General features: G+C 45.9%; 1 protein-coding gene across 3 annotated transcripts in view; it reads left to right on the forward strand.

The window, feature by feature from the left end:
• PAK1 (p21 (RAC1) activated kinase 1) overlaps positions 1–22,618 on the forward strand; it is a 77,890-nt gene extending 55,272 nt beyond the window's left edge. For all 3 annotated transcript variants that reach the window (XM_086739725.1, XM_086739724.1, XM_086739726.1), the window contains exons 5-15: positions 546–583; positions 2,147–2,263; positions 2,696–2,870; positions 5,870–5,933; positions 6,842–6,890; positions 10,237–10,349; positions 16,164–16,281; positions 16,750–16,849; positions 18,826–19,022; positions 20,804–20,941; positions 21,414–22,618. In XM_086739725.1, coding sequence (XP_086595851.1) covers positions 546–583; positions 2,147–2,263; positions 2,696–2,870; positions 5,870–5,933; positions 6,842–6,890; positions 10,237–10,349; positions 16,164–16,281; positions 16,750–16,849; positions 18,826–19,022; positions 20,804–20,941; positions 21,414–21,500 — 1,196 coding nt within the window. In that variant the 3' untranslated portion in view covers positions 21,501–22,618. The remainder of the gene's footprint in view (positions 1–545; positions 584–2,146; positions 2,264–2,695; positions 2,871–5,869; positions 5,934–6,841; positions 6,891–10,236; positions 10,350–16,163; positions 16,282–16,749; positions 16,850–18,825; positions 19,023–20,803; positions 20,942–21,413) is intronic.
• The last annotated feature ends 4,451 nt before the right edge of the window (positions 22,619–27,069 follow it).

Here is a 27,069-nt window from a genome sequence, read left to right on the forward strand (position 1 = left end):
TTTTCCCCTTCAGCTTTAACTCCTTCCCTTTCTAAATATTGATCCCTGCTTTGCTGCTTTTAAGAGGACAGAGCCTGAAGTGGCATTAATTAGGAAGGCTCCAGGCAGGGATAAAAGCACAAATCTTCCCTGTATGAGCCTGAAGAGTCAGACAAGAAGCCCACCAGTTGACTCATAAGGCCCTCTGTTGCTATTCTAGGAAGTTGAGGTGGCTGAGACTGAATGTGTTGCAGGTCTTGGGCTATCTGCCATGCCTCTGCTGGTGATTTAGCACATTGAATATATTTTCTGTATGTGGATGGAGGACAGTTTTCATTCAGATGTTGCTCTGGGAAATTCCGCCCTCCTGCAGCACGGGGATCTGGGGCCCCTGCATTTGTCTGCAGAATTTTTTACCCCCTATTCCCGTGTCTTGCCAGATGTCACCTTGTTCTGAGGAGCTGAAGGTAATGCCCCTTCCGAAGGGAGCTTTTCCTTTTCTCCTCTCCCCGTTGCTGCTGCATTTACAACTCATTTATGACAACATTATTCTCCTTCTCTTTCAGATAAATCAACGGAAGATTACACTTCATCAAATACATTGGTAAGACTTACATTCACATTCTGTCTCAAGGTTGGAGATTAAAAAACTTGCATAATGTAGCGTTAGCTACATCTAAGCTTATGGTTTGCTTAGTGTTTAAAAGTCTGAACTATATATATTTATTTATATAGGGAATATATGTTTAAAACCAGGCAAATTTATCCTAAAAAGGCATGCTGCTCTTTTTTTTCCTTTAATTGGGGAAGAATCAAGTAAGACAGAAGAAACTTTCATTAGTGAATAGAAATTCAGTAACAGAAATAGTTCTGTTTTCATAGAAGTCCATCTGTTCCTGTACCTAGAATTTGATAACAGCTTTTTCAGGTTTTATATCTCTCTATAAACATCTGTGCTCTGACAGAGTTTAATTACTAACCTGCAAGATCTGATTGACCAAAACTAATGGAGATTAGTGTTGATTAACCAAACTAATCTCCAGCAGAAGAGGAAATAAAAGGTTCTCCTCCTCTCTGCTTGACCTTTACTCTGTCCTTCCCAGGGCAGGCACCGCTCCCTATTTGCTTCGTTAGGAGATGCGAGCTGAAAACCTTTGTAACGTTTCTGTTATGCGCGTAGAAGAAATGAAGAAACCAAACTTTCAATTTAAGATGATTCATAAAAACCCACAACTCCCTCGTCTCTCGTTTTCTCACTGCCGTGCCGTTATCTAGAGCTGGCTTTTGCTACTCCCTTCCGGAGGCGGCGGGTTCAGATCTGACCGTTTCGTACTCTCTGCAAAAAGAAAAGGAGAATGTTTCTGTTGTTGTTCGTTATTACATGTCATTGTACGTCAGTCCTCTGAGGCTGTTGGATTTTAAAGTGAATCCTGAAAAAAGCGGTAGTTACCAGTCTGCTGAGATAGCCTGATTTTTTGGAAGGCACTGGAGAACCCTTAATTTTGGTGATATTCAGGAAATTCCCATTCCATAGGTGTGTTTTCCTGTTGCTTTTAACAGGCTAAGCTTTTGTGTTATGTCAAGTGCACTTCAGCAGTTATGTATCAGGATTTTGGTGACTTCAGGTATTCTAGGTTCAGTGAAATATTACATTGTTTTCCCCCTCTTTCAGAGAGAGCTTTATTTTAATACCTTTTCCCCTGCCACTCTTAGGGAACTGGTGATGCACAAGCAGAACTAGTCCAAGTGGGCTGAGGATCATGCCAAGTTTATTTAGAAATTTTTATGGTGTAAAGGATGCCAGGAACTTCAAATCCAGTTTCAAATTTAAAAGGTTAAAAGTGACTTTCATTTCTAATCACAGTATTGCAAGAAGTTCCAGATTTTATTTATTTTTTTTTAACCGCTTAGAAAACTTTTGTTTGATATCTGAACTGAATCCTGTCTGAATAGTTGTGTCAGGTAGTGTCCCTTCATCTCCCAGGAAGGCTCAGGATCTTTGGGGTTTGAATTTTTCAGGTATTGTAACTTACTGGCTTGTTCTGATTATTATTTTTCTGTGCTTGCTTCAATGCTGTCTCTGTTAGGAGCTTAATCCAATGTTTGCGATTTGTTTGTAACAAGCCAAATGGATTTTAGTTTTTGCTATCTGTGTAACCACATACAGAACGTGAAGGCTGTCTCTGAGACCCCTGCAGTGCCCTCGGTGTCTGAAGATGAAGATGATGAAGATGATGCAGCTCCACCCCCTGTGATAGCTCCGCGACCCGAGCACACGAAATCCGTGAGCAGAAATACTTCCTTCTGCCCCCGCGGCTGCGGTCATGGTCGAGTCTTGACTGTGACTCCTCACAGGAGCAGGAGGGAGGAGGAGGGAGCAGAGCACCTTTGTATTATCACCTGCCTAGTTGTCGGGGGAACAAGAGAGTCCTTGCTTGGTAATGTTAGCTGTTAACAAAGCAGCTGTAGAAATGCATCTCTGACAACAAGAACAACAATAAGATGCCCCATCCCTGGAAACATTCCAGGCCAGGTTGGACGGGGCTCTGAGCAACCTGATCCGGTTGGAGATGTCCCTGCTCCTTGCAGGGGGGTTGGACTGGATGGGCTTTAAAGTTCCCTTCCAACCCAAACCATTCCATGATTCTATGAACAGAAGTCTTCAAGTATTCATCTGAGTTCTATTAACATGTATGTTTTTCCTCAACAAAATCAGATATACACTCGCTCTGTGATAGAGCCCCTTCCTCCTCCTACCAGAGATGCGGCGACGTCTCCTATTTCTTCTCCCTCGGAAAACAGCACGACAGCATCTGACATGCTGGTCAGGAACGCGGAAAAACAAAAGAAAAAGCCAAAAATGTCAGATGAAGAGATCTTGGAAAAATTAAGTAAGTAAAAATTATGTATTTATGGTTTTTTTTTGATTGAAAAAAAAATAAAAATCCAGGTCCTGCTGTTCTTAATGAGCTGAAATGTTTTGACATTTCCATTTTGAGATCCCTTACTGAAAACGTTGCGTTGTGCCTGTGTGACAAGATTGGGGACAGATGTAAGGAGGGAGCATAAATGTAAGCTGAGCACCTGTGATGCCAGCTGAAGTCTCTGGGGAGTTACAGGTCCTCAGACTCTGCAAAGCAAGCCCTGAATAAGTAAACTCTACTTAATGATGAAGTCTGAGCTTGTTCCACATCTTGATATTCTGTAGCTCTGGAGCGTGGATGTTCATATTGCAATGTTAGAGGTAAGGGGTCTAAAAGATGGAGAGAAAATTAGTGCATTAGTTCACCTTCCACAATATCATGGTGTAAAGTGACTTGGTTAATTTTTAAGTGCCCTAACATTGTGTGGGTACCCAAATTAGTGGTTGTTTCCGAGAAAAATTCATCATGTCTCTCTGTTGTGTCCTAGTGTCTTTAACAGTCCCTGCCTTCGGTTCAGGTGCTCCTCTGCTGCATGGTGTTTTTGGGTTATGCTGTGGCATATCCAACAGCCGCAGCCTGAGCCAGTTTTTATTCGCGTAGAGCATTTCTAATTCTTTTGAACTACTAATCCTGTATTAATTACATACATGCCTGGCTTGTTGGTTGTTGTAAATTGTGTTAGCACCTCTATGGTCAGATTGGTCTCCTCAGTCACCCCTAAAGGTCAGTGGTTTATGGAGCAGAGACCAGTAGCTAGATCAAGAAAAAATTAATCTGAGGGTATAACTTTTTTTTTTTTTTTTAAAAAAAAGCATTTGAGCACCTCATTCCCCTAAAAAAAAGCCTAAATTGAATTGATGGCATGTTAACTGGAGCTGCTTGCTATTGGAACACTGCTGCTCATTGTTTCAAAACAGCAACTTCACTCCCTCCCTCAATTAGCAGGACCTTTGTACCGTTAAGGATTCGAGGATTGTTGTGACCAGGCAGGGCCAGCATGGACCGTGGCAGGAAAAAAAGTGCTGTTCCAATCCAAATACGCTCATTTTTGCGATGCAGAGAAATGCAAGTGCTGCTTTTAGGAGCGTTGGGAGGCAGATGTGCCTTCTGACACCTCGCTTGCTCCAACAAGCAGTGTTCAGTGCTGAGCCGATTCTTCAGCGTTGAGAGGTTTTGTTGTAAATCTGCAGAGGTGTGAGAATTCCAGTGGTGGCTGTTACGTGTCAGCTTCTAGCTGTGGGCAAGTTGGAAATACGCGATGAAGTTGTAATCCTGTTGTAAACTGGTGTTTTTCCACCGAGGGCAGTGGTGTGTTGTACTTGTGCAAAGACATGCTATCTTTTCATGTTTTGGTTTGACGTGGGAATAAAATGAATAAAATCTTAGAACAGATGTATATTTACACAGACTGAAGATGTGCAAAGGTTAAAAGGAAGCTGATAAATCTCCACTTCTTAGCGTTAACACTGTCTCGCCGTCCCTGGATCGGATTTCTCTTCCCCACCTCCTCTCCAACATGGGCTGTATTCCCTTCCTTTACCTCTGTCTGCCCCAAACCCCGTGGATTTGGCTGCTCTCCACTGGTGTCTGAAAATAGCCTGCTCTTCCTCTGCTTGCTACTGGATTTCTTGGCCTAATGACCACGAGTGGTTTCTTTGCCAATGTACATCTGTTTGGGCTCGGCCCTAGACCCCGTGAAAGCAGCACCCTATGTTGGCAGCTTGCGTGACTTGCAAACACCGGCTCAGATGCAACTCTGCATCCCTTGATCCTGTTAGCCACCCTGCTGCTGTTAGAGAGGAGACTTGCTCCCAGCTGAGCTCTAGGAATTGTTGACTCTGATTTTCTTCAGCCTAAAATGTGTGCAGTTCCTGCCTGCCGTAGGGGTGTTAGGAACATCAGTTAATTTTGCAGGGAGCGTTGAGTTTCAGTGATGCTCCATTTGTCAGCTTCTGCAATTTACTCCTTGACCACCCTAGAATCATGGAGTGGTTTGGGTTGGAAGGGACCTTCAAAAGCCACCCAGTCCAACCCCCCTGCAAGGAGCAGGGACATCTCCAACCACATCAGGTTGCTCAGAGCCCCGGCCAACCTGGCCTGGAATGTTTCCAGGGATGGGGCATCCACCACCTCTCTGGGCAACCTGGGTCAGTGTTCCACCACCCTCAGTGTAAAAAATTTTTCCTAATATCCAATCTAAATCTACCTCCCTCTATTTTGAAACCATTACCCCTTATCCTGTTACAACAGGCCCTGCTGAAGAGCTTCTCCTCATGTTTCTTATCAGCCCCCTTTAGGTACTGGAAGGTCTAAGGTCTCCCCGGAGCCTCCTCTTCTCCAGGCTGAACAGCCCCAACTCTCTCAGCCTGGCCTCACAGGAGAGGTGCTCCAGGTGCTCCAATTTGCAGGATTACAGCACATCTATGCAGCCTGCCCACCTTGTGCTGAGAGCTGCCTCCAACTCGCATGGAAAGCCTTGCGTTCCTTGCGGATACCGAATTCACCTCGAGCCTGAGTGGCCGCTCACCGCTCTGTGCTGCAGAACATCAGACGAAGAGCTTTTGCCTCTGAGGCACGCAGTAATGCGCTTTATTCTGGCTGAGCAGCCACGTTAGGGGAGAATGAGCTGAGATTGCCTCCAGTTGCTCTCCAAAACCAGAGCAATGCTGCAGTCGCGTGGTAACTGCTTCTAAAACCCGCACTGACTGTTGAGTTCTTGAAGAGCAGCTGAGCAATGCCCAGGCCAGGCCAGGGGAGGTTTGGCCCTGAAGGGTCTCTCCAGCTTCCCCCTGGGTCTTGCAACCCAGTTGTTGGCTTGTACCAGTACAGAACCATCATAAATGCCAGAAATTGCCATGGTGTAGGGAAATCTTGTTAACTTGTTAAATTCTTGAAGTACAGTTAAACCAAGAGGATTTTATAAGTAATTTTCTTTTTCTTTTTTTTCTTCTTTTTTTTTTTTTTAGGAAGTATTGTGAGTGTGGGCGACCCAAAAAAGAAGTACACGTGTTTTGAGAAGATTGGACAAGGGTTAGTACACGCTTCTTCTCTGTCCTATATCTTCCCTTATACTAAGAAGGAAGCATTGAAATCAGGCTAAGTTAGTTTGCTGGAAAAGCTCTTGGTGATACTTTGGAGGGGTTTATTTTGTTGTTTTCTTTTTCTTTTGTATTTTTTGGGGGATTTTGGTTGCTTTGGTGGGTTCCCTCTCCCCAGCTCTTCTCCCTTTCCTGGCAAAGTCTTGAGTCACAGGGCCTGGGTTTTATGGGCAATTGTGTTTTAATATAAGAAAATATGTCATTAGATGATCAGGTTGCTAAATATATCTGCAAGCAGGGAAGGAACTGCTTGTTTTGAGCCTGCGAGTCAATCTTCAAATTACAGATGTGCTTTCTGAATCAACTCTTGACGTGGGTGTTGTCCTCCTCTTAGCAGGGCAGGGAGAAAGGGCTGTAGTGAGGCAAATCAGTGCAAATCACCAAGTGGTCTGCTGTCAGCTCCGTGTGCTGAGGCTCAAAACTCTCGTTTCCCTCGCTACAAATGCCACATTTGTTTGTTTTAGCTGATCCTGTCTGCTCCATGATCACGTTGGGCAGTCTGCAAGCCGGGGTGGTGCAGTCGTGCCAGTTCAGATGGGATGAGCTCGCCGTCCTACAAGCCGTGCTACGTTGCTGGTTTAGCAGCAAGGGTTTGGATGACCGTAGCGTGCCGCCTTAGGAGCTTTGTTCGCCAGAAATTCTCTGGCTTCTGCTCCGACAACAGTCTCGGCTCAGAAATATTTCAGGTTATATTTACCACCGGAATTATTGCGTGAAAAGGAATGGAGCTGAGAGCACTTCAAAGAGACAAGTGGGAACGGGCGTGTGTTAATCTCTCTGTCTGGCTGTGAGGCACTAATAAGTGTTGTTTTTTTTTTTTCTTTTCTCACTTTTGTTTAGAGCCTCAGGTACAGTTTACACGGCAATAGATGTAGCTACAGGACAGGAGGTAAGTGCTGCCAGAATACCACAGCAGTGGCTTTTGGCTTGTGTTCTAAAAGGTCAAGTTGATGCTACAGAATAAAGATGGTCTTTCAGGGGTTCATGACATCTTATTTTTAATGAGTTATTTATTTCTTTACTAATGAGACGCGGTCGAGTGGTCTGAGCAGAGAACTGGAAAAAATGATTTCGCAAGTTTTGCTTCCTGAATCATTTCATAATTGTAAAGAATCTTTCTGTGACCACAAAGGCTGGAAGCAAATGTTTGAACTGGATGGTTCCTCAGCAGAAGTTTCTCTCTTCATCTCCAAGATGCCTGCCTGTCCCCATTTAAACTCTTTTTATACGCCCTCTGCTCCTTTGCTTCCTACACTTACACCATTTGTCTGTCCGTTTTTTTCCCCCTTCCAAATGTTGAAAAGTACCCTGCGTATTGCATGCATACATAATAAACTGGTAGTGACGGATACGCAGCATCGGTGGAAACCATTACTGCTAGATGGAGGGGTTTTAAGGAGGAAAGTGCGTGCATTGTTCCAAATATATTTATGGAAGTCTGCAGCAATGCGTGTCTATTTTGCCTTTGTACACCAGCGGATTTCGTAACTGTGCTTTTTGATGAAACTCCTTTAGCCCCTTTTCTGGCTCTTGAGGAATTAACACAGTTGAACTGCAGCCTCTGAGGAAGGGGTGCTGCGTTTATTTTGAAGCAATGAGAAATTTTATAGGAGGAGGAGCTCCTTTGATGGGTTTCTGGATCCCGTCAGTGACTCCCATGTGAATATTTGAACCCGTATATTACAACAGACTTGTAAATCATTCCCATTACACTGGTGTGAGCGGGTCCTGGAATTTTAAGTTTGCATTTGGGATCACTGTAACCTTTGCGTGCTGTTGACCTGTTCCTTTCTGTGAAGCACGCTGCTACCAATCCTTCGAGCTCAGGAGCTCTGGAAGGAAACTCCTTTATTTTGCGCTATACAGGAGCCCGGGGCAGGCCTCAGGATTAAGAATACTGAAGAGTTTGGCTGATGATGGCTATTTAGTGTAACTACAGCTGTTCATTTTATATCCTAATGCACGAGATGGTCTTAGATAAGAAAAATGCCCCCGTATGCACTTGGGCCATGGGTCTACACAGGAATGAGGGGGAGCCACTGAAGCTCCATCAGTATCGGTCTGGGATTTCATTATCTGCATCAAATGCCTTCTCCCTCTTCTTCATCTTTCATTCTCTTCGGGTCTTACAGGACGAGCAGCATGGGGTTTTTGTTTTTCTCCTGTTAACTACTGCTTGGCAGCCCTCGTGAATATTGTGGAAAACCAGCGTGGGGTCTGTTTGCTCTTCCCTTCTCATGAGTTGGGATTTTTCTTTAGTGTCTCCTGCTGTGCTATCAAATTGCTAATTGTATCCATCTATATTGGCTCTCTGTGACTTGTTTCTTTTAATCTTTGCTTCCATGAGCTGGAGTTACTGGCTCCCCTCCATTTGCTTAGGCCTCTTTCTCTGCAAGTAGCAATTTTGTAAAGACATCATTATATTTCCTTCCCTTTGCCAAAATATTGTACCAAATACAGTTGGGTTGTAACATCTGGGGAAGTGTTTCTGCCTTCTGCTGTGCTGTGAGTAGTCTTATTGATCATAGAATCATAGAACGATTTGGGTGGGAAGAGACCTCTAAAGGCCATCCAGTCCAACCCCCCTGCAAGGAGCAGGGACATCTCCAACCAGATCAGGTTGCTCAGAGCCCCGGCCAACCTGGCCTGGAATGTTTCCAGGGATGGGGCATCCACCGCCTCTCTGGGCAACCTGGGACAGTGCCCAACCACCCTCAGGGTAAAAAATTGTTTCCTAATATCCAATCTGAATCTGCCTCCCTCTCTTTTGAAACCATGACCCCTCGTCCTGTCCCAGCAGGCCCTGCTGAAGAGTCTCTCCCCACCTTTCCTGCAGCCCCCTTTGGGCACTGGGAGCCGCTCTCAGCTCTCCCCGCAGCCTCCTCTTCTCCAGGCTGAACAGCCCCAGCTCTCTCAGCCTGGCCTCACAGCAGAGCTGCTCCAGCCCTCTCAGCATCTGCGTGGCCTCCTCTGGACCCTCTCCAGCAGCTCCACGTCCTTCTGCTGTTGGAGACTCCAGAGCTGGACGCAGCGCTGCAGGGGGGTCTCCCCAGAGCGGAGCAGAGGGGCAGAATCCCCTCCCTCGCCCTGCTGCCCACGCTGTGGGGGTGCAGCCCAGGGTGCCGTTGGCCTTCTGGGCCACAAGGACGCATTGCCTGCTCATGCTGAGCTTCTCATGCACCATGTGAAGGCTCGTCTGAGGGCCAGGTGCTCTCACGAAGCACTGGCAGTGCGGAAAGTTGAGCATAAGAATTAAAAGCGTGTTGTTCTCTCCTGCTTTCTGTAGATATACATGCAGAGCAGGTATCCTGAATCAGGCAGAAAGTTGCTAAGCCAAAGGGCTACAACTGGCAAATCCATTCCTGTTACCCTTCACCTATGACTGGGGATAAAGCTGAAACCAATTCACTTATTTTCAACCTTTTATCTAAACAATGGTACTTCTTTCCCCCAGATCTTGCTGTGGAAGAAAGAAATAGAATTACCATCTTGAAGTACTAAGCTTAGGCTATGGTATTTACCCCCCCATACACAGCTGCCCTGCTGTAGATTCCGAGAAGCAGAAGTTTGCATGGGAGTAGGAAAAAAAACACCAAAAAGCTTCCAGAAACATCCAATCCAAAATAAAATTAATAAGAATCCTTTAAGAACTGTAAAGTTTTTGGTGTATCAGTCTATACTTGAGTAAGGAGATCTCTTTCTTGTTATCAAGAAGCTGTAGATGGAGGTGGCTATCCAACTGTGACATAAAGGTCCAGTATGAAAAGAGTAATTCCCCTTGTCTTTTTTTGGCATTAATTTTGGCATTAAGAATTCTATGATTCTATTATTAGGAAAAAAATTTTTTACAAAGAGGGTTGCAGAGCACTGGCCCAGGTTGCCCAGAGAGGTGGTGGATGCCCCATCCCTGGAAACATTCAAGGCCAGGTTGGCCGGGGCTCTGAGCAACCTGATGTGGTTGGAGATGTCCCTGCTCCTTGCAGGGGGGTTGGACTAGATGACCTTTGAAGGTCCCTTCCAGCCCTAACCGTTCTATGATTCTAAGTGTCCTCCAACACATGTCGAAATGGGCTGGCTGCAGGAACTCACAGAGTTTCTAAATGGCTCAGCAACCCATAATGAAAAAGTGTTTTCCTGCTTCATGTGGATGTGGGACTAAAATAATCGATTCTGGTACTGGCAGGTTTGTCGGGGACTCCAGGAATAACGCTTTACTTGGTCTTTCTCCACTGCAGGTTGCAATCAAACAGATGAATTTACAGCAGCAGCCCAAAAAAGAACTGATTATTAATGAAATCCTTGTGATGAGGGAAAACAAAAACCCCAACATTGTCAACTACTTGGACAGGTACGTCATGATTTGAAGAGTTCACAAAGGGAACTCTGGAAGACACTTCCTTGACGCTGTCTTAAGTGATCCTGTCTCAGCTTAATGCAGCGGTGGGACAACCTTGCATTGCTTAATGCATGTGGCAGTGCTGGGGTGTGGGTGGCTTGGTGGTCTCTCTCTGTATTTTAGGAGAAGCCAGTGTCTGAATCGGTATTAATGGGGTGTCTAGACTCTGCTTAGAGATGCTGGCAGCAAAGGCATTAGCAGTACGCTGTCAGGACTGCATTTTTCAGTTCTCTCCTTTGTCAAATTTGACACAACAAGCCATTTCCTTCCTGCTACTAGAGAAGAAATAGAAATTGTTTGGATTGTGTTCTTTGTATTTGCTTTCCTCTTCTTTCTTCTGGGCAACGCTGGCATTCTGCTTGCGGAGGAGTGAAGTCCTTCCAGGGTTAGATGGTAATCTTGTCCCCGTGGCTGTCCGCTGACGTTTTCTCCGCAGCAGCATGACAGTGAGGAGGGTGAATTACATCCAGCACGTAACCAGGCAAAGCTGCTTTCTTGCAGTTGTGAAAAAGGGAGAAAAGACCTGGTACAAATGTAAGAACTCTTTGGAAGACAGAAGGAACAGAGTTATTCCTTGCTCAAAGCTGGGCTTTCTGTGCTCATACACATGCTGTGGCACTCCTGCTCAGCCTTGGAGATACTTGGTCCTTCTTGAACTTGGAGATGTTCTCCTTCTTGAACTTCTATTTCTCCTTACTGCAAGAGCTGCACGTCATAGCTTATCTTTGTCCAGACCTGCTCTGCTTCTTCTTGAGCTGATATCCTTTGGACTGGGACAATAACAGAGCAGAAGTAAGCAGCACAGGGGCTGGTGTGCTGAGTGTAAACTGGTTTTAAAATAAAAGTGCGTAGCTGTGAAAATTGTGATTGCGATAGCTCAGGGCAGTAAAATGCCCAAGTCTGCAAACAAATGTGGCTGAGAGCGCTCTTCCCTGCGGGATGTTAACGCTCGACGTAAGGGTGATGGTGGCAGTGCTGTCGTCATCAGCTGTTTGGAGGTTGACTGCTTCAGAAACAGCAACTGGTAAATGTGCTTCTTTTGGGGTAGGGAGCTGCCTTTGAAAGTGCGAGAAATTCTTGCATCTCCCCTGTTGGAATTCCAGGAAATGGTCACAAATTGTCAGCATTGACAAAAGCGTTGTGTGGTGGCTTGAATTCACCATCAGCTTAACATTGGTGCACTGTGTGGAGCCTGGTTCATTCACAGAATCATAGAATCTTAAGGTTGGAAGACACCTCCAAGATCATCAAGTCCAACCATCAACCCAACACCACCGTGCCAACTGAACCATATCCTGAAGCGCCACATCTACACGTTCTTTGAACACCTCCAGGGGTGGTGACTCCACCACTTCCTTGGGCAGCCTGTTCACCGTATGGTAAAGATGTAGCTGGTTCCAGCCAAGCTGCAGCAGGATTTTCAGCCTGCTGCACTCACACCAGAATCCAGCGGACCTGACGAGCTACAGGTTTGGCTAGATAGGGTGAGCTGCAGGCTTTAATCTTGGCAACTCATTTTTTTTTTTGAAAATACAATGGAGGAATGTGACCTAGAATCTCTTTAGGAAATCTGAGCGATTATTTGCACACTTATTTGCTCTGCATGCGTATCAAAATCTTATCAGCTGTTTCTTTCAACAGGTTTCTTTAACAGACTTTTAATGTCTTAGCCAAAAAAAGTACTTTTCTTACGCGGCGGCATCGGTTTTGATGCTGAATTTACACAGTGCTGTGTCCTGTGCAGAGCTGTAAAGAGCTGCTGTGTTGAAGAGACGGAAAGTCTGCTCCTGAAGTTTTGTGGAAGGGGATGCATGCGTACACTGGGAAGTGATGCTGGACAGACACCCTTACCAAGAGCGGAAGGATATTACTTCTGTAAAACGAAACAAGTGGTAAAGAAGAGTTAAGAATTGCATCTGGGCTGAAACTGTTTATTTCTTCTGGCTGGTTAGAAGCTTCGTTTTGGCAAAAACTCTTTCAGAGAGACGTTCTTCCCATTAAAGAGAGCATCGCAGAGTACATGCGCTTGCCTTGTCTAGCCAGTCCATCCCAGCTGTAGGGCAGCTGCACGTCCTGCTGTCTTGTTCAGACTTCCAGCAACAAAAGCTGCTGCTTTTGTCCTCCACTTGCTCTCACTAATCTTTTTCAGAGGGATTAGCTTTTGTTTGAGCGGCGCAAATGGACAGAGCGGCGACTGGGATGAACGTGCGGGTTCTTGTGCCTATTGTGCCACTTCAGCTTTACAGCTGCAGGATCCTGTTGCTGGGGAGCTGCGTCCCTCCTGCCCAGTGTAACGTGCCTGTTTGCTTCCTGAGTGCTGAATGAAGCCGATATTTAAATGCCACTTGCTGCCTTCTGCCTACTGCTGTTGCAAAACGAAGTGTGAGGAAGGATGCGCTTGCCACTGTGGGACCTGGTTTCTTTTTCTGGTTCTGTTTTTGACAGTGTCTCCGCTTCTGAGTCCCCTCATCGTAGAATCATAGAATGGTTTGGGTTGGAAGGGACCTTTGAAGGTCATCCAGTCCAGCCCCCCTGCAAGGAGCAGGGACATCTCCAACCACATCAGGTTGCTCAGAGCCCCAGCCAACCTGGCCTGGAATGTTTCCAGGGATGGGGCATCCACCACCTCTCTGGGCAACTTGGACAGTGCTCCACCACCCTCAGTGTAAAAAAATTTTTCTTAATATCTAATCTAAATCTGCCTCCCTCTATTTTGAAACTGTTACCCCTTGTCCTGTCACAACAGCCCCAACTCTCTCAGCCTGTCCTCATAGGAGAAGTGTTCCAGCCCTCTCATCATCTCTGTGGCCTCCTCTGGACCCTCTCCAACTGGTCCATGCCCTTCTGATGTTGGGGGCTCCAGAACTGGATGCAGTACTCCAGGTGGGGTCTCACCAGAGCAGAATGGGAGCTGCAAGATAGTCATCGGTATAAACCAGATCTCTTGCTTCTCTTTGCCTCTGCTCCTGCCTTTATGCAAGGGTTTCCTGTGCTTTATTCTCTCTTGCCTGCGTGGCCTCCTTGCTCATGGTTAAGAGGTCTGGCTGATTTACTCTCCCCACAGACGTCGCTGTGCAAATAGTGCATTTGTGCTTCAGACAGCTTTTCTGCGGTGCTGTAAGCGGTCAGCGTTGCACAAAGGCGTGCTGTGACATTTAGGGTAGTGGCATGGTCTAATTCATCTGCACTTAGGAGCTGAATTTAGAAACATCTGTGTCTGCACGGGAAAACTAGCGTTGCTGTCTTCAGGCATGCAGCAGCTTGTGCTGAGTTATCTTCTGGAGGTGCCAGTTTCTTTTGCTGTGTGAACGAGACTCTTGGAGCCCTGCTTGTAATCTAAACACAGACATCAGATGCCCAGTGTTAGGCAAAGCAAACTCCTGCCCTTTGGTTTCATCCTTTCTGAAGAACTCTCCTTAGCCTAATAAACCCCACAAATCCTCACTTTAAGAGGCAGCCACTGTTACCTTCACCCCAGCCCCAAACTCAACCAGGACTGGAAGGTCAATGAATAAAGCTGAAGATGTATGACAGTCATGCTACAAGAAAAGACTGGTTTCTTTCCAGTCTAACTTGATGTTTGCGTGTTGGAGTCATATTACTGGTGCATAAATCTGTAATGAATGATCTTATTCTTCTGAGCAAGACCAAATTTTCTCAATAAAAAAGGGCTATGACTGGCTGGCCTGTGTTTGTGATAGGAAGGGTTTGGTGGACACTTTCCTAAGGTACCTAAATGAAAGCTGAGGAACATCTTAGAGGAGTAGACACTACCTGCTCTTGCAGATGGATGAAGAGAAAGCTGTAAACCACCTCCCTCATCCTCAAAGCCTTTTACCAGCTTGTTTTTACTGCCGGCCTTGTTTTGGAAGGTGATTATGGGTGACGAGGTGCTACAGCATGCTATGCCTAACGTCACATGGAGAGCAGCATGTAGGTGGACTTCGGAGCTGCTGAGAGAGTGGTTTTGGGGCACATCTACAGCGGGCAGCTCAGGGACTAAAACTGGCCTTTGCTGCAGCAAGAGAGTGGAAAGATCCCCAAGATGGCATCACTCAGTCTTCTGAAATGACATTTGCTTGGCGGCAGCTGCCCAGGAGCCACCGTTAATTCCACCCCTTTGTGTGTTACATCACATCTATCAATTATTGAGGTGCCTGGGTCTTGGCGCGTGCCTTAAGCTGCTCGTGGCACAGCTTTGGTTCACAGTGTGGTTCTTGGCTTGCGCCATCCCTTTTGGCTGTGGAGAGATACCAGCTTGCTCCCAGCATGTGCAACCTGAGATTGTCACGCGGGAGCGGTGGAGCCTCCATCCTTACAGTCAGGTGGATTTGGGCTGCAGAGGGTGCTGTTGGCAAGGAGGGGAAGCATTGTGATGTCTGGGGTGACACTGATTTGTTGAGAGGGTGCTGATAAAATGTAGTTCTTATTTTGGAGGGGTGTTTTCCATCGGCTCAGGTGTTGGCAGTGTGTCCTTTTGGAGTCAAAACGTACCTCCTGCCCACTCCTGTTATACCTCACTCATCTCTGTCTACTTTCCATGCTTAGTTTGGCTTAATAACTTCTTTCTCGTTCACTTTTGCTTTCTAGCTCATTGTTCCCTAGAACCTCTCCTGCTTTTTGACTTTGACTCCTAACAAATTCACTCTTCAGCAGGATCAGTGCTTCAGAGCAAAGCAAGCGTCTACTTGATGAACTCTAATGCCAGCAAAAGCTTTTAGTTAGATTCTCTGCCCTCTCTCTTGATTCATCTGTCCATTCACTTTAAAAATAGAGGATGGACTGAGAAGGTGGATTTTCAAGTTTTCAAGCCGATGGTTCCTTCCTTCAGAAATGTGCCATCCTGGTGGATCTGTCATGGAAGATTGTGTTGATGTTTTTCCAGATGGGCCCAAAAAGGCAGAAGTGGTTGATGGTTTGGCTTTGTTGTTTGTTTTTTTTTTTTCAAATGAGTTAATGCTGAAGTCTTAATCTCAGGTCTTCTGCTTCTAGACATGACCACACACACTCCCAGCAGAGAAGAATATCCCAGATGGCTGAGAAAAGTCGCCCTCATCTGTCTCTTCCTCTTCTTTCTACAGGTCTTTTTGGACAAGACCTGCCCTTTTGGGCTTTTCTTTTTTATTTTAAGTATTTAATATTGCTATGGCATCCAGCAAGATGTCCTCGTGTGCCCTTATGAGCAGTTCTGAATTTTTCAGACAAAATCTCAAACTGGTTTGGTAGCATAAAAAGATTGAGGTGATTTTCAAATGCATGGTGCTTAAAAAAAAGGTGTTTTTTCTCTGCTGTTCATAAGCAACCATCCATTGTGTCACTCAGGACTGCAAAGCAGCCCCCAGCCACCTCTTCTGATGCAAGAGCCCTCAAAAGCCATGCTGTGTGCCAAATAGTGGTTGCATGTTTGGACCTCATCCTTGACTAGTAGCTCTTCCCCTTCTCTCCCAGCAGCAGCAGAAATTTTAAGGCTGGGTCTCCATCTTATTCTGGGCCCTTTCCATGGCAGAGAAATTCAGCCTTGCTTCCATGGCCAGGAAACTCATAGCCCCCTCTCCCATTGTCTCTTTCCTTGACGTTAGTGATCAGAACCTTCCGTGTACAGAAAGTACCACGAGTACCTGGTGCCCCGCTACTGTTAAATACGCTGCTCAAGCCTCATGGTTTCTCTGCATTTCTAAGACAACTTAAAAACTCAATACATTCTGGCCAGGGAAACGGTGGCGTGCTCATACTTGTTGATTTTAAAATCTGCTTTTGGCTTTTCAGTTACCTTGTAGGAGAAGAGCTCTGGGTGGTCATGGAATACTTGGCAGGAGGCTCCCTGACAGATGTCGTGACAGAGACCTGCATGGATGAAGGACAAATCGCGGCTGTGTGCCGAGAGGTAAAGCAGCGCTCGCACTCGGAGGGAGCTGGGACTGGGAAGGGGGCACGGGCTTTCCACGACCTGTTGCTGGCTCCGTGGGAATAGCTGTCTCCAGCTTCTGTAACACAACAGACGTTCTTTCAGAGGATGGATTTCATGTGGGAGGTTGCAGCAGACAATCCTAATGTAAACCTAATACATTTTGCCTTAGAGGGAGGACTGGAGTGCAAAATGGAGCTGGAATCCTCTTGGTTATGCCTGTTCTCCAGGTCTTTTGGGACCAACCTGTCCTCCTTGGACCTGCTGATCTCAGTGGGATATCTCTGTGTAGCCTGCATGTACCGGATAAAGGAAAGATTCTAAGACACTAAGCCCTTACTACTCAAAAATGCACGTTGTTAGAGTCCACTAGTTGGCTAATTGTGACTGGGGAATAATTTCATGCACAGTCAGAATGTCTCAATTATATATATATATTTTTTTCAGTGTCTCCAAGCTCTGGAATTCCTCCATTCAAACCAAGTTATTCACAGAGACATCAAGAGTGACAACATCCTCCTGGGAATGGATGGCTCTGTCAAACTAAGTATGTGAGGAACAGCACTGGTGATGACTTGAGTTATCAACCCAAGCTTGTTATCTGCTACGGGCCAGGCCTGGTGGGGAGATGGGTGTTTGAGGTGCTTGATGCTATGAAAATGAAGAGACTGTAGAAATATTCCTGTAGGTATTTTTGAGGCATTGGTTTTAGTGGAGGAAACGGGGGAGGTAGATTTAGATTGGATATTAGGAAAAAATTTTTTACACTGAGGGTTGTAGAGCACTGTCCCAGTTGCCCAGAGAGGCGGTGGATGCCCCATCCCTGGAAACATCTAAGGCCAGGTTGGCCGGGGCTCTGAGCAACCTGATGTGGTTGGAGATGTCCCTGCTCCTTGCAGGGGGTTGGACTGGGTGGCCTTTGAAGGTCCCTTCCAACCCAAACCATTCTATGATTCTGTGATAGCAGATTCAAAGTGAGGTTTTGGGTTCGTTTGGCTTTGGACCATCTGGTTTTGTGAACTGAAATAACAGTATTTTGATGCTACTTCAGTCTAGAAAGTTGAGTTTGAAGGTGTAGGGCCAGAAGTCTTTATTTGTGAGCACTCTTCGGTCTGGAAAACACTGCAGGTACTTGGGGGACAGGGGGAGTGGAAGGCTGTAACTAGAAAATATTTAGTCTTACAACACCAACCCAGGCTGGACTCTAAATGTCGTTTCCTCATTGCGTTATCACCGGTAATGAAGACCTTGAGACTGTTCTGCCCCTCGGGCGCTAAGGTAGCGGTTGTGCTTGTCATCGTCCGTGCAGAGATAAGTCTGGAAAGGAGAGAATGATTCTCTTCCACCTATAGCTTTAACAGAATTGTGCTTCCTTTCTCTCCCTCTCAGTTCTCTTGGCTAGATCCCACCAGGCATAAATAAGTCTATTTTTGTCGGCAGTGACAGCAGATATGACTCAAAATTCACACAGCGCAGATATGCTGAGTAAGAAGGTGGGGTTTTTTTTTTTTTGCACATAATTGCTTTTTAGACTAAAGCTGTACTTTGGTCCAGGCTTGAGCTCAGGAGTGTTAGCTACGAATAGCTCGTCAGGGCCAAAGGGCTCTGTTCTGACGGAATAACTTCTCTGAGCACAGTATGCAGGTACCGGGCTGGAGTTTAAAGTTAGAAAAGTCCCTGTGGATACGATGCAGTAACCTTCTGGAGCTGAGCTGCTTATTGGCTCTGCTGGAAATTTGCTCTGTGTATGAACCATATGTACCTTTACTGGTTGTTACCCTTGATGGAAACTCAGCTAGGGATCCGTTTCATTTTCATCATTCTGCCTAAAATTAGACCCATGGTGCCACAGGGGGTCAGGATGGGCAGTGCACCTTGCTGTGTTCGTTCTGCTGGGCTCACAAGAACAGAATTAGTTTTCTTTTGGTAAGTCAGATACAAATAAGGCATAGGACCCAACAATCTCTGTGAAGGCTCTCCATCTTTCTGTCTATTTGAAGAAAATAATCAGTATAAATTTAAGTACTTCTAAATTTATTCTGAATGTTTTTTGCTCTGTAAAGCAAATTGTGTTTGAGAGATGATCTACTGGACCAGTACTGTCTCTGGGACTGAAAATATCACCAGGCAATACAGTATGTGGGTTGCGAGGTGTGTCTAGATCAGACTGTGCATCAATTTCTATTTTCACATGCCCAGGAACAGTCTTTAGGCTGCGTTGAGACACAGTCAAGTGTCTCAACATGTGTATGTGGTTATTTACTGATTCCCATCGTTCACACAGACAGGTCAGCAGCTCTGTAATCCTCCTGGCCTCAGTGAGTCAGATTTAGAAGCTTGCTTCTCAACACCATCTTCTCTGCTAGCCACAAAACCGCCCCTCTTTTCACGGTTGCATCAGCAACGCGCCAGAGAGCGCAGCAGGGTAACGTGTATGGCAACTGTGGCGTCAGTGAGCATTGCTTTTGGAGAAACTTGCTGAGTTCTAAGTCTGTTTCTTTCCCTCCCTCTTTAATTTTCCAGCTGACTTCGGCTTCTGTGCCCAGATCACTCCTGAGCAGAGCAAACGCAGCACCATGGTGGGGACCCCATACTGGATGGCACCTGAAGTGGTGACGCGGAAAGCGTACGGGCCCAAAGTGGATATCTGGTCGCTGGGGATAATGGCCATCGAGATGATCGAAGGAGAGCCCCCCTACCTCAACGAGAACCCGCTGAGAGTAAGCCAGTGTCTTTTGCCCTCGAGTCTTTGCTGTGCCTGCTGGTTAAACGAGGCTCTAAAGGAGGCAGGCGAATCTTCCAGTGCATTTTCACCACCTGCAGCCCCATGTCTGCTTAGATGTCATAGTGAAAAGATTGAGTTAAAAGCTGTACTTTGCTCTGGGTAGCAGAGATGTGGGTTCTTCCTGTGCAGACCTTCTGGTCAGTTCTGATCAGTCAAATCATAGAATCATAGAATGCTTACGGTTGGAAGGGACAGGAGAGCTGCTCCAGCCCTCTCATCATCTTCATGGCCTCCTCTGGACCCTCTCCAGCAGCTCCACCTCCTTCTGATGCTGGGGGCTCCAGAGCTGGACGCAGCGCTGCAGGGGGGTCTCACCAAAGCGGAGCAGAGGGGCAGAATCCCCTCCCTCGCCCTGCTGCCCACGCTGCTGGGGATGCAGCCCAGGGTGCCGTTGGTTTCTGGGCTGTGAGCGCACGTTGCCGGCTCATGGTGAGCTTCTGATCCACCAGCACCCCCAAGTCCTCCTCAGGACTGCTCTCCATCCGTTCTCCGCCCAGCCTGACCTAGTCAGAAAGAGTACCTGATGGCACCAGAGCAGCTGACTTCTTCAATCCTTGTTCCCTGTGAGTGGGGGAGAGTTCTTAAGTTCAAAAATGTGTCATGTTACTATTCTATAAACGGAGCTTTTTCCTGCTGGTGGTTTGTTCCTCCTTGCATGCTCCAAATAAAGCTACAAGCTTAATAAGCCTTTAGACACGGCTTAAACCTCCTGATATCTTTCCCTTGTTTAGTTTTTAATGAAAGGGGAAATGCTCTCAGTTTGTAGGGACATAACTGCTCTTAATATAAGCCAGGTTTATGTCTTCTCCCTCGGCTACGTAGGATGAGGGGATCTAGAAAAGTTCTGTTTGACTTTTGTCTCCATCTCTTGCACTAGAAGCGATTTTTGGGAAAGAAGAGTGAAAGGAAAGAAACTGAGTGTTGAGTTGAAGGTGGGTGGTTAGGTAACAGTACTTTGGCCTCATTTAACTCAACTTGTGCCAATTCCCAGGCTATCGGACTGCTCCCGTGGGATGTACTGAGTGGTGTGCTCAAAGGGCCTGCATGTTAACAAGGCTCTGACAGGTTTCTGGTTCCTTTGAAAAGCCATCCAGGAAATTTCTTGTGTGAAATCCTGAAATGGGTGAATTCTGGCTTTCCTTGGTTTTCAGAGGCAGGTGTGTGTGAAGGCTTCATCCCCAAGCAGTAGCGAAACTGCTTGTTTATGCAAGATGTTAAAAACTACTGGAGGGTCTGCTGGACATCTTTTGCAAGGAGCCAACTGTACCTTCATCGTATTGACTTTTTAGGCCTCGTGCACTCAGGCAAAGTACTGACAGAACAACATCTCCTATTTGTTCAGGGGTGCCTTCCCATGAGGATAGAGTTATTTTAGGAGTCTAGCGCTGGTAGAGTCGTGCCAGTTAACTTCCCTGTGTAAACACAGTCTGGAATGTTGTTTTTGTCCTCCTAATCTCTTGAGAGGGCTGCAGGATCTAAACCCAGATTATGAGGGTGAAATAATAAAGGATTGGATCCTATCCACATAAAAATAGGGCTGGCAGCTATTCTGTTTGCTAAAACTTAAGCGTTGATTAGTCACCCTGATAAGGTGGGGTTTTTTTTCCTCCCCATTGAACTAGGGGGAGGGAGAGGAAAAATGAGTGTCTCTGTGATCCAGAGATGGAATCTAACCTTCATAACCTCCTGTTTCTTTCGTGCTTATTTTTCCTTTAGGCTCTGTATCTCATTGCTACTAACGGGACTCCAGAACTGCAGAATCCGGAAAAGCTTTCACCCATATTCCGAGACTTCTTAAACCGCTGTCTTGAAATGGACGTGGAAAAGAGAGGTTCTGCGAAAGAGCTGCTACAGGTAGGTGATGGGGAACAGGACTGAATCAACGTAATCGTGCAATGTCGAGCGAGGCCAGGCCTATGGAGAGATCTTGTTTGAGATCTTAAATACTGCATCTGCTGAAGGCACAAGCACAGCTAAGGTAACCTCCCAGAAAAACAAACAAACAAACAAAAAAACAAAAACCCCAAAACACAGAATTTGACTGTAGATTTTGCAAGAATTTCTAATTCCCCATGGGAACTCACAGCATTTTGCTTGGTCTTGAGCATGTAGACACATTGAAGAATTCAGCATGTGTTGGGTGCAACTCTGCTCATCACTTCAGACAAGTTTGTGGTGGTAACAAGCCTTTTGGTTTCACCTGTTCAGAGATCAGAGTAGGTTGTTAAACTCCATATGGGTCTAGATGCCAATATTTTGAGTAGCCACCAGACTTCTGGGGCATGTTCTGAAAAATGTAACCCTTTTTCTTTTTTCTTCTTCCTAGCACCAGTTCCTGAAAATTGCAAAGCCTCTATCTAGTCTCACTCCTCTGATTATAGCAGCTAAAGAGGCGGCAAAGAACAACCATTAAGCAGTGGAGCCGTCACAGCCATCATGTCAAGACTTTTAGATGTTCATTTCGGTGACTGAATTACCTGCCCCTCTCCCCTTCTGCTCCTTCTTCACAGGGGTGTTCTTCAAACTTCCATCTGCCCCCGAGGGTGGCAGAGGTGTCGTTCGCTGAATGTGGAAGGGCATGCAACAGGGACATTGGCTGATCTTACGTAGCGAACTGTCTTCCCATCCTCGTGACGGGGGCGAGACGGAAGGAGTATTTTGTATGGTTGAGAAGATCTTTCTGAGGATGTCTGAACCTGACTTACACGTAGCGAAGCCAGTTTGTTTTCATATTTCTTACTGTGTTTATTTTTTAAAATAATGTGGAGCCTTAGACTGTGTTTATCTTAATAAATTAAATCTTTTGCTGGCTGGACTTTTCCTGCTTGTGGCAAGCTGCTGTTACGCCGCTGAGGCTTCTCTGTGCTTTGGATGAGTTGAGGGAAGGAAGCAGCCAGCAGAAACGTGAACAGCTGTGACAACTGAAAGGGAAACAAGGGTGTGAATGTGCATCCCTCCTACAACACTGCTGGATGCTTCAAGAGAGCGTGGACAAAGCTTCTGTGTGCTTCCTGCAGCCGTCGGAGAACTTAATTCACGGATGATCTTTTTGCCAAATTGTGTGAATCGGCCCCCGCCTCTTTATTTTCAACTCAACTAGTTAAACAAATCTCAAACAGTTCTGATGTTCTAGAAGGTAAATCACAGGAAAAAAAAGTTGCCAAAGCTCTTTTAGGGTTATTTTATCAGCGCTGTGAGGCTTCTTAGAGACGCTTGCCCTGTATGATAAAGCAGAAGAGCAATTGCTGTTATAAAGATAAGATTTGCCTGCAAAATTATATTGAAAACTGTTTGGTTCTTAGAGCAAGTCCAATGGAAAACAAACTGATCCTGGATGCTGCTTTCTTGGAGATGCGGGGACATTAATTTTTTGGAAATGATAGTGGTTTCTTTATGCTACTGATTCCTTTGGTTGCTAATAGTCTGTAAAACAACAGGGAACCGGGAACTACTAGAGGGATTGGTTGTAAACACTGGGCTTATGTTCAACTGTATCCTGATTTTTAATAAAATGACTACTGCATTTCTTAACTTGGCGCTGAGGGAGGACTGGAGATTTCTCCATCGCCAGACCAGTCTGTCAGATGGGATTGTGGTTGGTATCGGCGCTGGGTGCTTGAATGTGTTGGATGAAGTAGTATAACCTTGTCTCTTCCCCTTTCGCTGTAGTCGTCTGGGATAGCAAGTGGCTCTCAGTTATTTTACACATAGAGAAAATGGATAAAAGATCTGTATTGTAACTGGGGGAGCTGCTTTCTTCGTACTGGTTTGGTCACTTATGGGGTGAGTTTAAACTGATTCTGGAGTAACCTCTTGTCTCTCTCCAAAGCCCTTGTGTTTCACAGAAACCAATTCCTGCTTCTTGCTGAGAACTGCTCAGCCCTTTTCTCCCTGCACCTGGGTTTAAATTCAAATATATTTTTCCTATTTGCTCCACAGTACATGACAGCACCTACACTGGTTTTACCGGATGTAGACAGAGTTTGTGAGGTCTTTTGCTTATGTGGTGCCTTCTCCCATCCTTTGTGCTCCAGGGTGGTCACTGTTTGATACAAGGCTGAAGTCTGGAGTCCATTGCTGGAATCTGCAGCCTCTCTGCTTTGTGTATATATATTTTATCTCCCTATAATATTAAGAGTTTCCCCTCGCAAAGCTTGTATCCGAGGATGAATTCCTTGGGCAAAATAGTAAAGCTGCCGGCCTGCAGAGGTGTATGATCTATTGATGGGCTCTTCTGCTTGGAGCTTTGATGGAGATTGCGAAATGGAAGGCCAGTACCCTTGAATAATTCCCCTTGGTGAGGACTTTGTTTAAATTTCGTCTAGAAGACTCGAGATGGTATATGTAGGAAGGAAGGAATTATAGAATGATAGAATGGTTTGGGTTGGAAGGGACCTTCACAGGCCATCCAGTCCAACCCCCCTGCAAGGAACAAGGACATCTCCAACCAGATCAGGTTGCTCAGAGCCTAGATCTCCCTTGATCTAAAATCTCATATTGCTTAAGTTTGGCAGTTGGCTTTTTTGACAGCACAGAATTAAATTTGTTCCACAAATGGGTTTAATGTCTCTGACTTCTCTTAACTCCCTTCCCCACTCCATCCTCTGGATCCCATTGAGATGAGAACCTGAACACAGATATTGCCCTATCTGCGAGCACGCTTGTGAGCTTGTTTTTCTGCAGCAGGATTTCTGCTAAGTTTCCCCAAAGAAGGTAGAAAAGGTGATTTGTTTGTGTTTGAGTTGTTCTTCTGGATTCTCTGTTGCATAACGGAAAGGAATCGACAGAAATTACTTTATCCCTCTTGTTATGCTAGTGATTTGCTTCTGTCTCATTGACGTCCCCTTTGAATCCATCCTGCCTGTTTTCTGCGAGCCCCTTGAGAAGGGCTTTGCCAAAGCCTTTCGTTCTCCACTGGGAAGCTGCAAGGCTGTGACCATAGACGTGTGTCGTCTTATCCCAGGCTTTTTTATTTTTGCCCCACCTGTGATGGTGGGGGGAAAGCAGGCGACTGCTGGAGTGTGCTTGGACCTAGTTTCAAGTTAACAGGCACATCGTGTTTTTGTGTTCTTGGAAAATCTTGACAAATTTTATAACTATCTTAGGAAAATGAGATTTTTGTTGTTGTTCTGAGATACATCCTTCCCTCCATTCTGTTCCGTGAATCGCCCGGCATCAGCGCCTGTGTTAGCTTTCGTGTAGCCATTTACAGCCCCGTCCTGTCTAAAGAGAGCTTTCAAACAGCGACTCTAACTTTAAAATTGCCTCTGGGGCTTATTTTTCTGAGAACACCTTGACTCTGCTCTGATTTGAGAGTGGCTGCAACTGGAGAACTTCTTCTGGTGGCTTTGCTTTTTTTTTAATATGTGAACTGATTCTCCTGAGTCAAAACCATTTTTAATCATAGCCTTTAATTATTTATTTGCCTATTAATATTAAAGTCTCTTTTTATATTAGAACATAAAATATTCAATTGTTTGAGTATCCTTTCAGAAAACTGGCTTCCTTTTTGAGGGGTCTCAAACAATCCTGTCCTGTAATGCTACAGCTTACAAAGAGCTTGGTCGAGGCTAAAACTCTTCTTTTCTAAAACATAGAATCATAGAATCACAGAAGGGTTTGGGTTGGAAGGGAGCTTTAAAGGTCATCCAGTCCAACCCCCCTGCAAGGAGCAGGGACATCTCCAACCACATCAGGTTGCTCAGAGCCCCATCCAACCTGGCCTGGAATGTTTCCAGGGATGGGGCATCCACCACCTCTCTGGGCAACCTGGGACAGTCCTCCACCACCCTCAGTGTAAACAATTTTTCCTACTTTCTATTCTAAATCTACCTCCTTCTATTTTAAAACCATCACCCTGCATCTTGTCACACCAGGCCCTGCTGAAGAGTCTCTCCCCACCTTTCCTGCAGCCCCCTTTGGGCACTGGAAGGCTGCTCTCAGGTCTCCCCGGAGCCTCCTCTTCTCCAGGCTGAACAGCCCCAGCTCTCTCAGCCTGGCCTCACAGCAGAGCTGCTCCAGCCCTCTCATCATCTTTATGGGCTCCTCTGGACCATCTCCAACTGGTCCATGTCCTGAAGAAGACAGTCTTTTTTAAAGAGCAACTAGTAGCTTCGAAAAGACACTTCCTGTATTTCAAGAATTGGCATTGATTTTTGTTACTTTAGCTGTAGGATTTTTTTTTAACAAACAATTTGGAGTCCACTGAGGCCAAGAGTTTGTGTGAGAGGGGTACACAGACCCCGTGTGCCTTGAGGAAGGGAGGTTGTGATGCTGAGAGTACAGGGCCAGGGCAGGGAGATGGAGGGGGGTGGCAGAACACTGGTTTAGTTGCAGCAGCGATAGCCATCCCTGAAATGTCTCAATTGAATGGATGGGTTTTTAAAGGCCATAAATCTGGCTGATGAGTCATTACAGGCCCTTCTCTAGAGAGGCATTATGCTCCTACCAAACTTCGTTCCCCCTTCAGACAAAAGGGGTGCATGGTTTTCTCCAGCAAGGAGGCTCCTTGAGAAAGGAGGTTTCCATGGAGACACTTGCTTGACTTCAACGATCTGGTTAGAGCTTGGGAAGAGCCTTGGGGGCTAAACTCCACATCGACACAAAAACTACTGTTTTGTGAAGCAGCCACAGTGTTTTGTTTCAAACTGGGTGTCCCTTTTCGGGGACCTGGTTTTGAGAAAGTCACCAAAAATGTTGCCTGGTCAGAAACGTGAGGCGTGTCGCTTCTTAGCCGAGATCTCTGTTGGTATCCAAATCCATCTGTCTCTCAAAATGCCGCAGGTTGGTGTAAGTAGGGCACGTTTCCAGCAAAGTGCTGTGCAGGAACGGATTGCAGTGGCCTGTACGTAGCTATTTGCTTCCTTAAAGCCTACCATCCTTGGCTGGCAGTAAAATTGGTCCAGACCAAAGTCTAAGAATAATATTTGGACCTCATTCCTAATTAAGAGCTTGCATAATCCGTTCGTGCAGTGGATGACGACATCTTCCATGTTAAAATTGTTAAAGGTGAACTCTGATTCTCCATACATCTTCCCACCGTAAAATAATGAGATTTTTTAATGGCTTCTTATTTCAGCAGTGATAGAGAGCCTGTAGATGTATTTTGGGATTGTAAGCCCAACTGGATCCAGCGTATGGATAATTAACACTCTAGGATCTGATCATTTATTGGTAATGACAGCTCACAATGTCAAAGATGGAATTTTAGAGAAGCAACTGCCAACTTTGACAGGGAATAGCCAACGGTAATGAAACTGCAGTACAGATGGGAGAGGGACAGAAACTCACTGATAAGATGGATGCCTGCAGAGAAGTGGTGGGAAGAGCTACAGAAGAAGACGGAGTTGGTCCAAGAGATGCTGAGGTAGGAAGAAGCAAATGTTAAAGCTTCAGATACACAATTCCTGAGGAAATTGAGGGGGTGCCACGGCAGCCTGCTGCATCTCAAGGCAGCAACGTCTCTGGAGGAGAAGAGCAGAAAGGAGCCTGGGAAAGGAAGAGGTGTGGAAGTGGAGACTGGAGCAGCAGTATGGCTTTGAGTCACAGCCCTGTGCTAAAAGAGCTGGAGCTAATCCAGAATTTTTACAAAATTTACAAAATTCAGCTGAAAAGGAAAAGTGGGAGCTAGAGCAGAGACGGCGGCCTTGATGTGCCAAGGAGCTGAAGAGAGAGGCCAGATTTTGTGGGTGCGGGAAACGGCAGAAGCAAATTCAACACAGGCTTCTGTGGATGGCAAGCAGCTCATTCCCTCTTGCCTTGCAGCATCGTACAGCGTATTTTCGCCGTCAGCACTGCTTTGGGATTGTGCCAGCAGCCACCAGGCTTTGGTCTCGTGTTTGTGAAGAAGACCTTACGCTCTGCACGTACCAGTTTCTGACTGCAGCTTTCACCTGCCGGCAAATGTCTCTGTGTCGTGTCCCACCTGGAAACAGCGGGGCTGTTGCAGTTTTAAAATCAGCTGGAGAATGCGTTTCTCTCTG

Source organism: Chlamydotis macqueenii, chromosome 1 (assembly GCF_036417535.1).
Source record: "Chlamydotis macqueenii isolate bChlMac1 chromosome 1, bChlMac1.mat, whole genome shotgun sequence".
Classification (NCBI taxonomy): Eukaryota; Metazoa; Chordata; class Aves; order Otidiformes; family Otididae; genus Chlamydotis; species Chlamydotis macqueenii.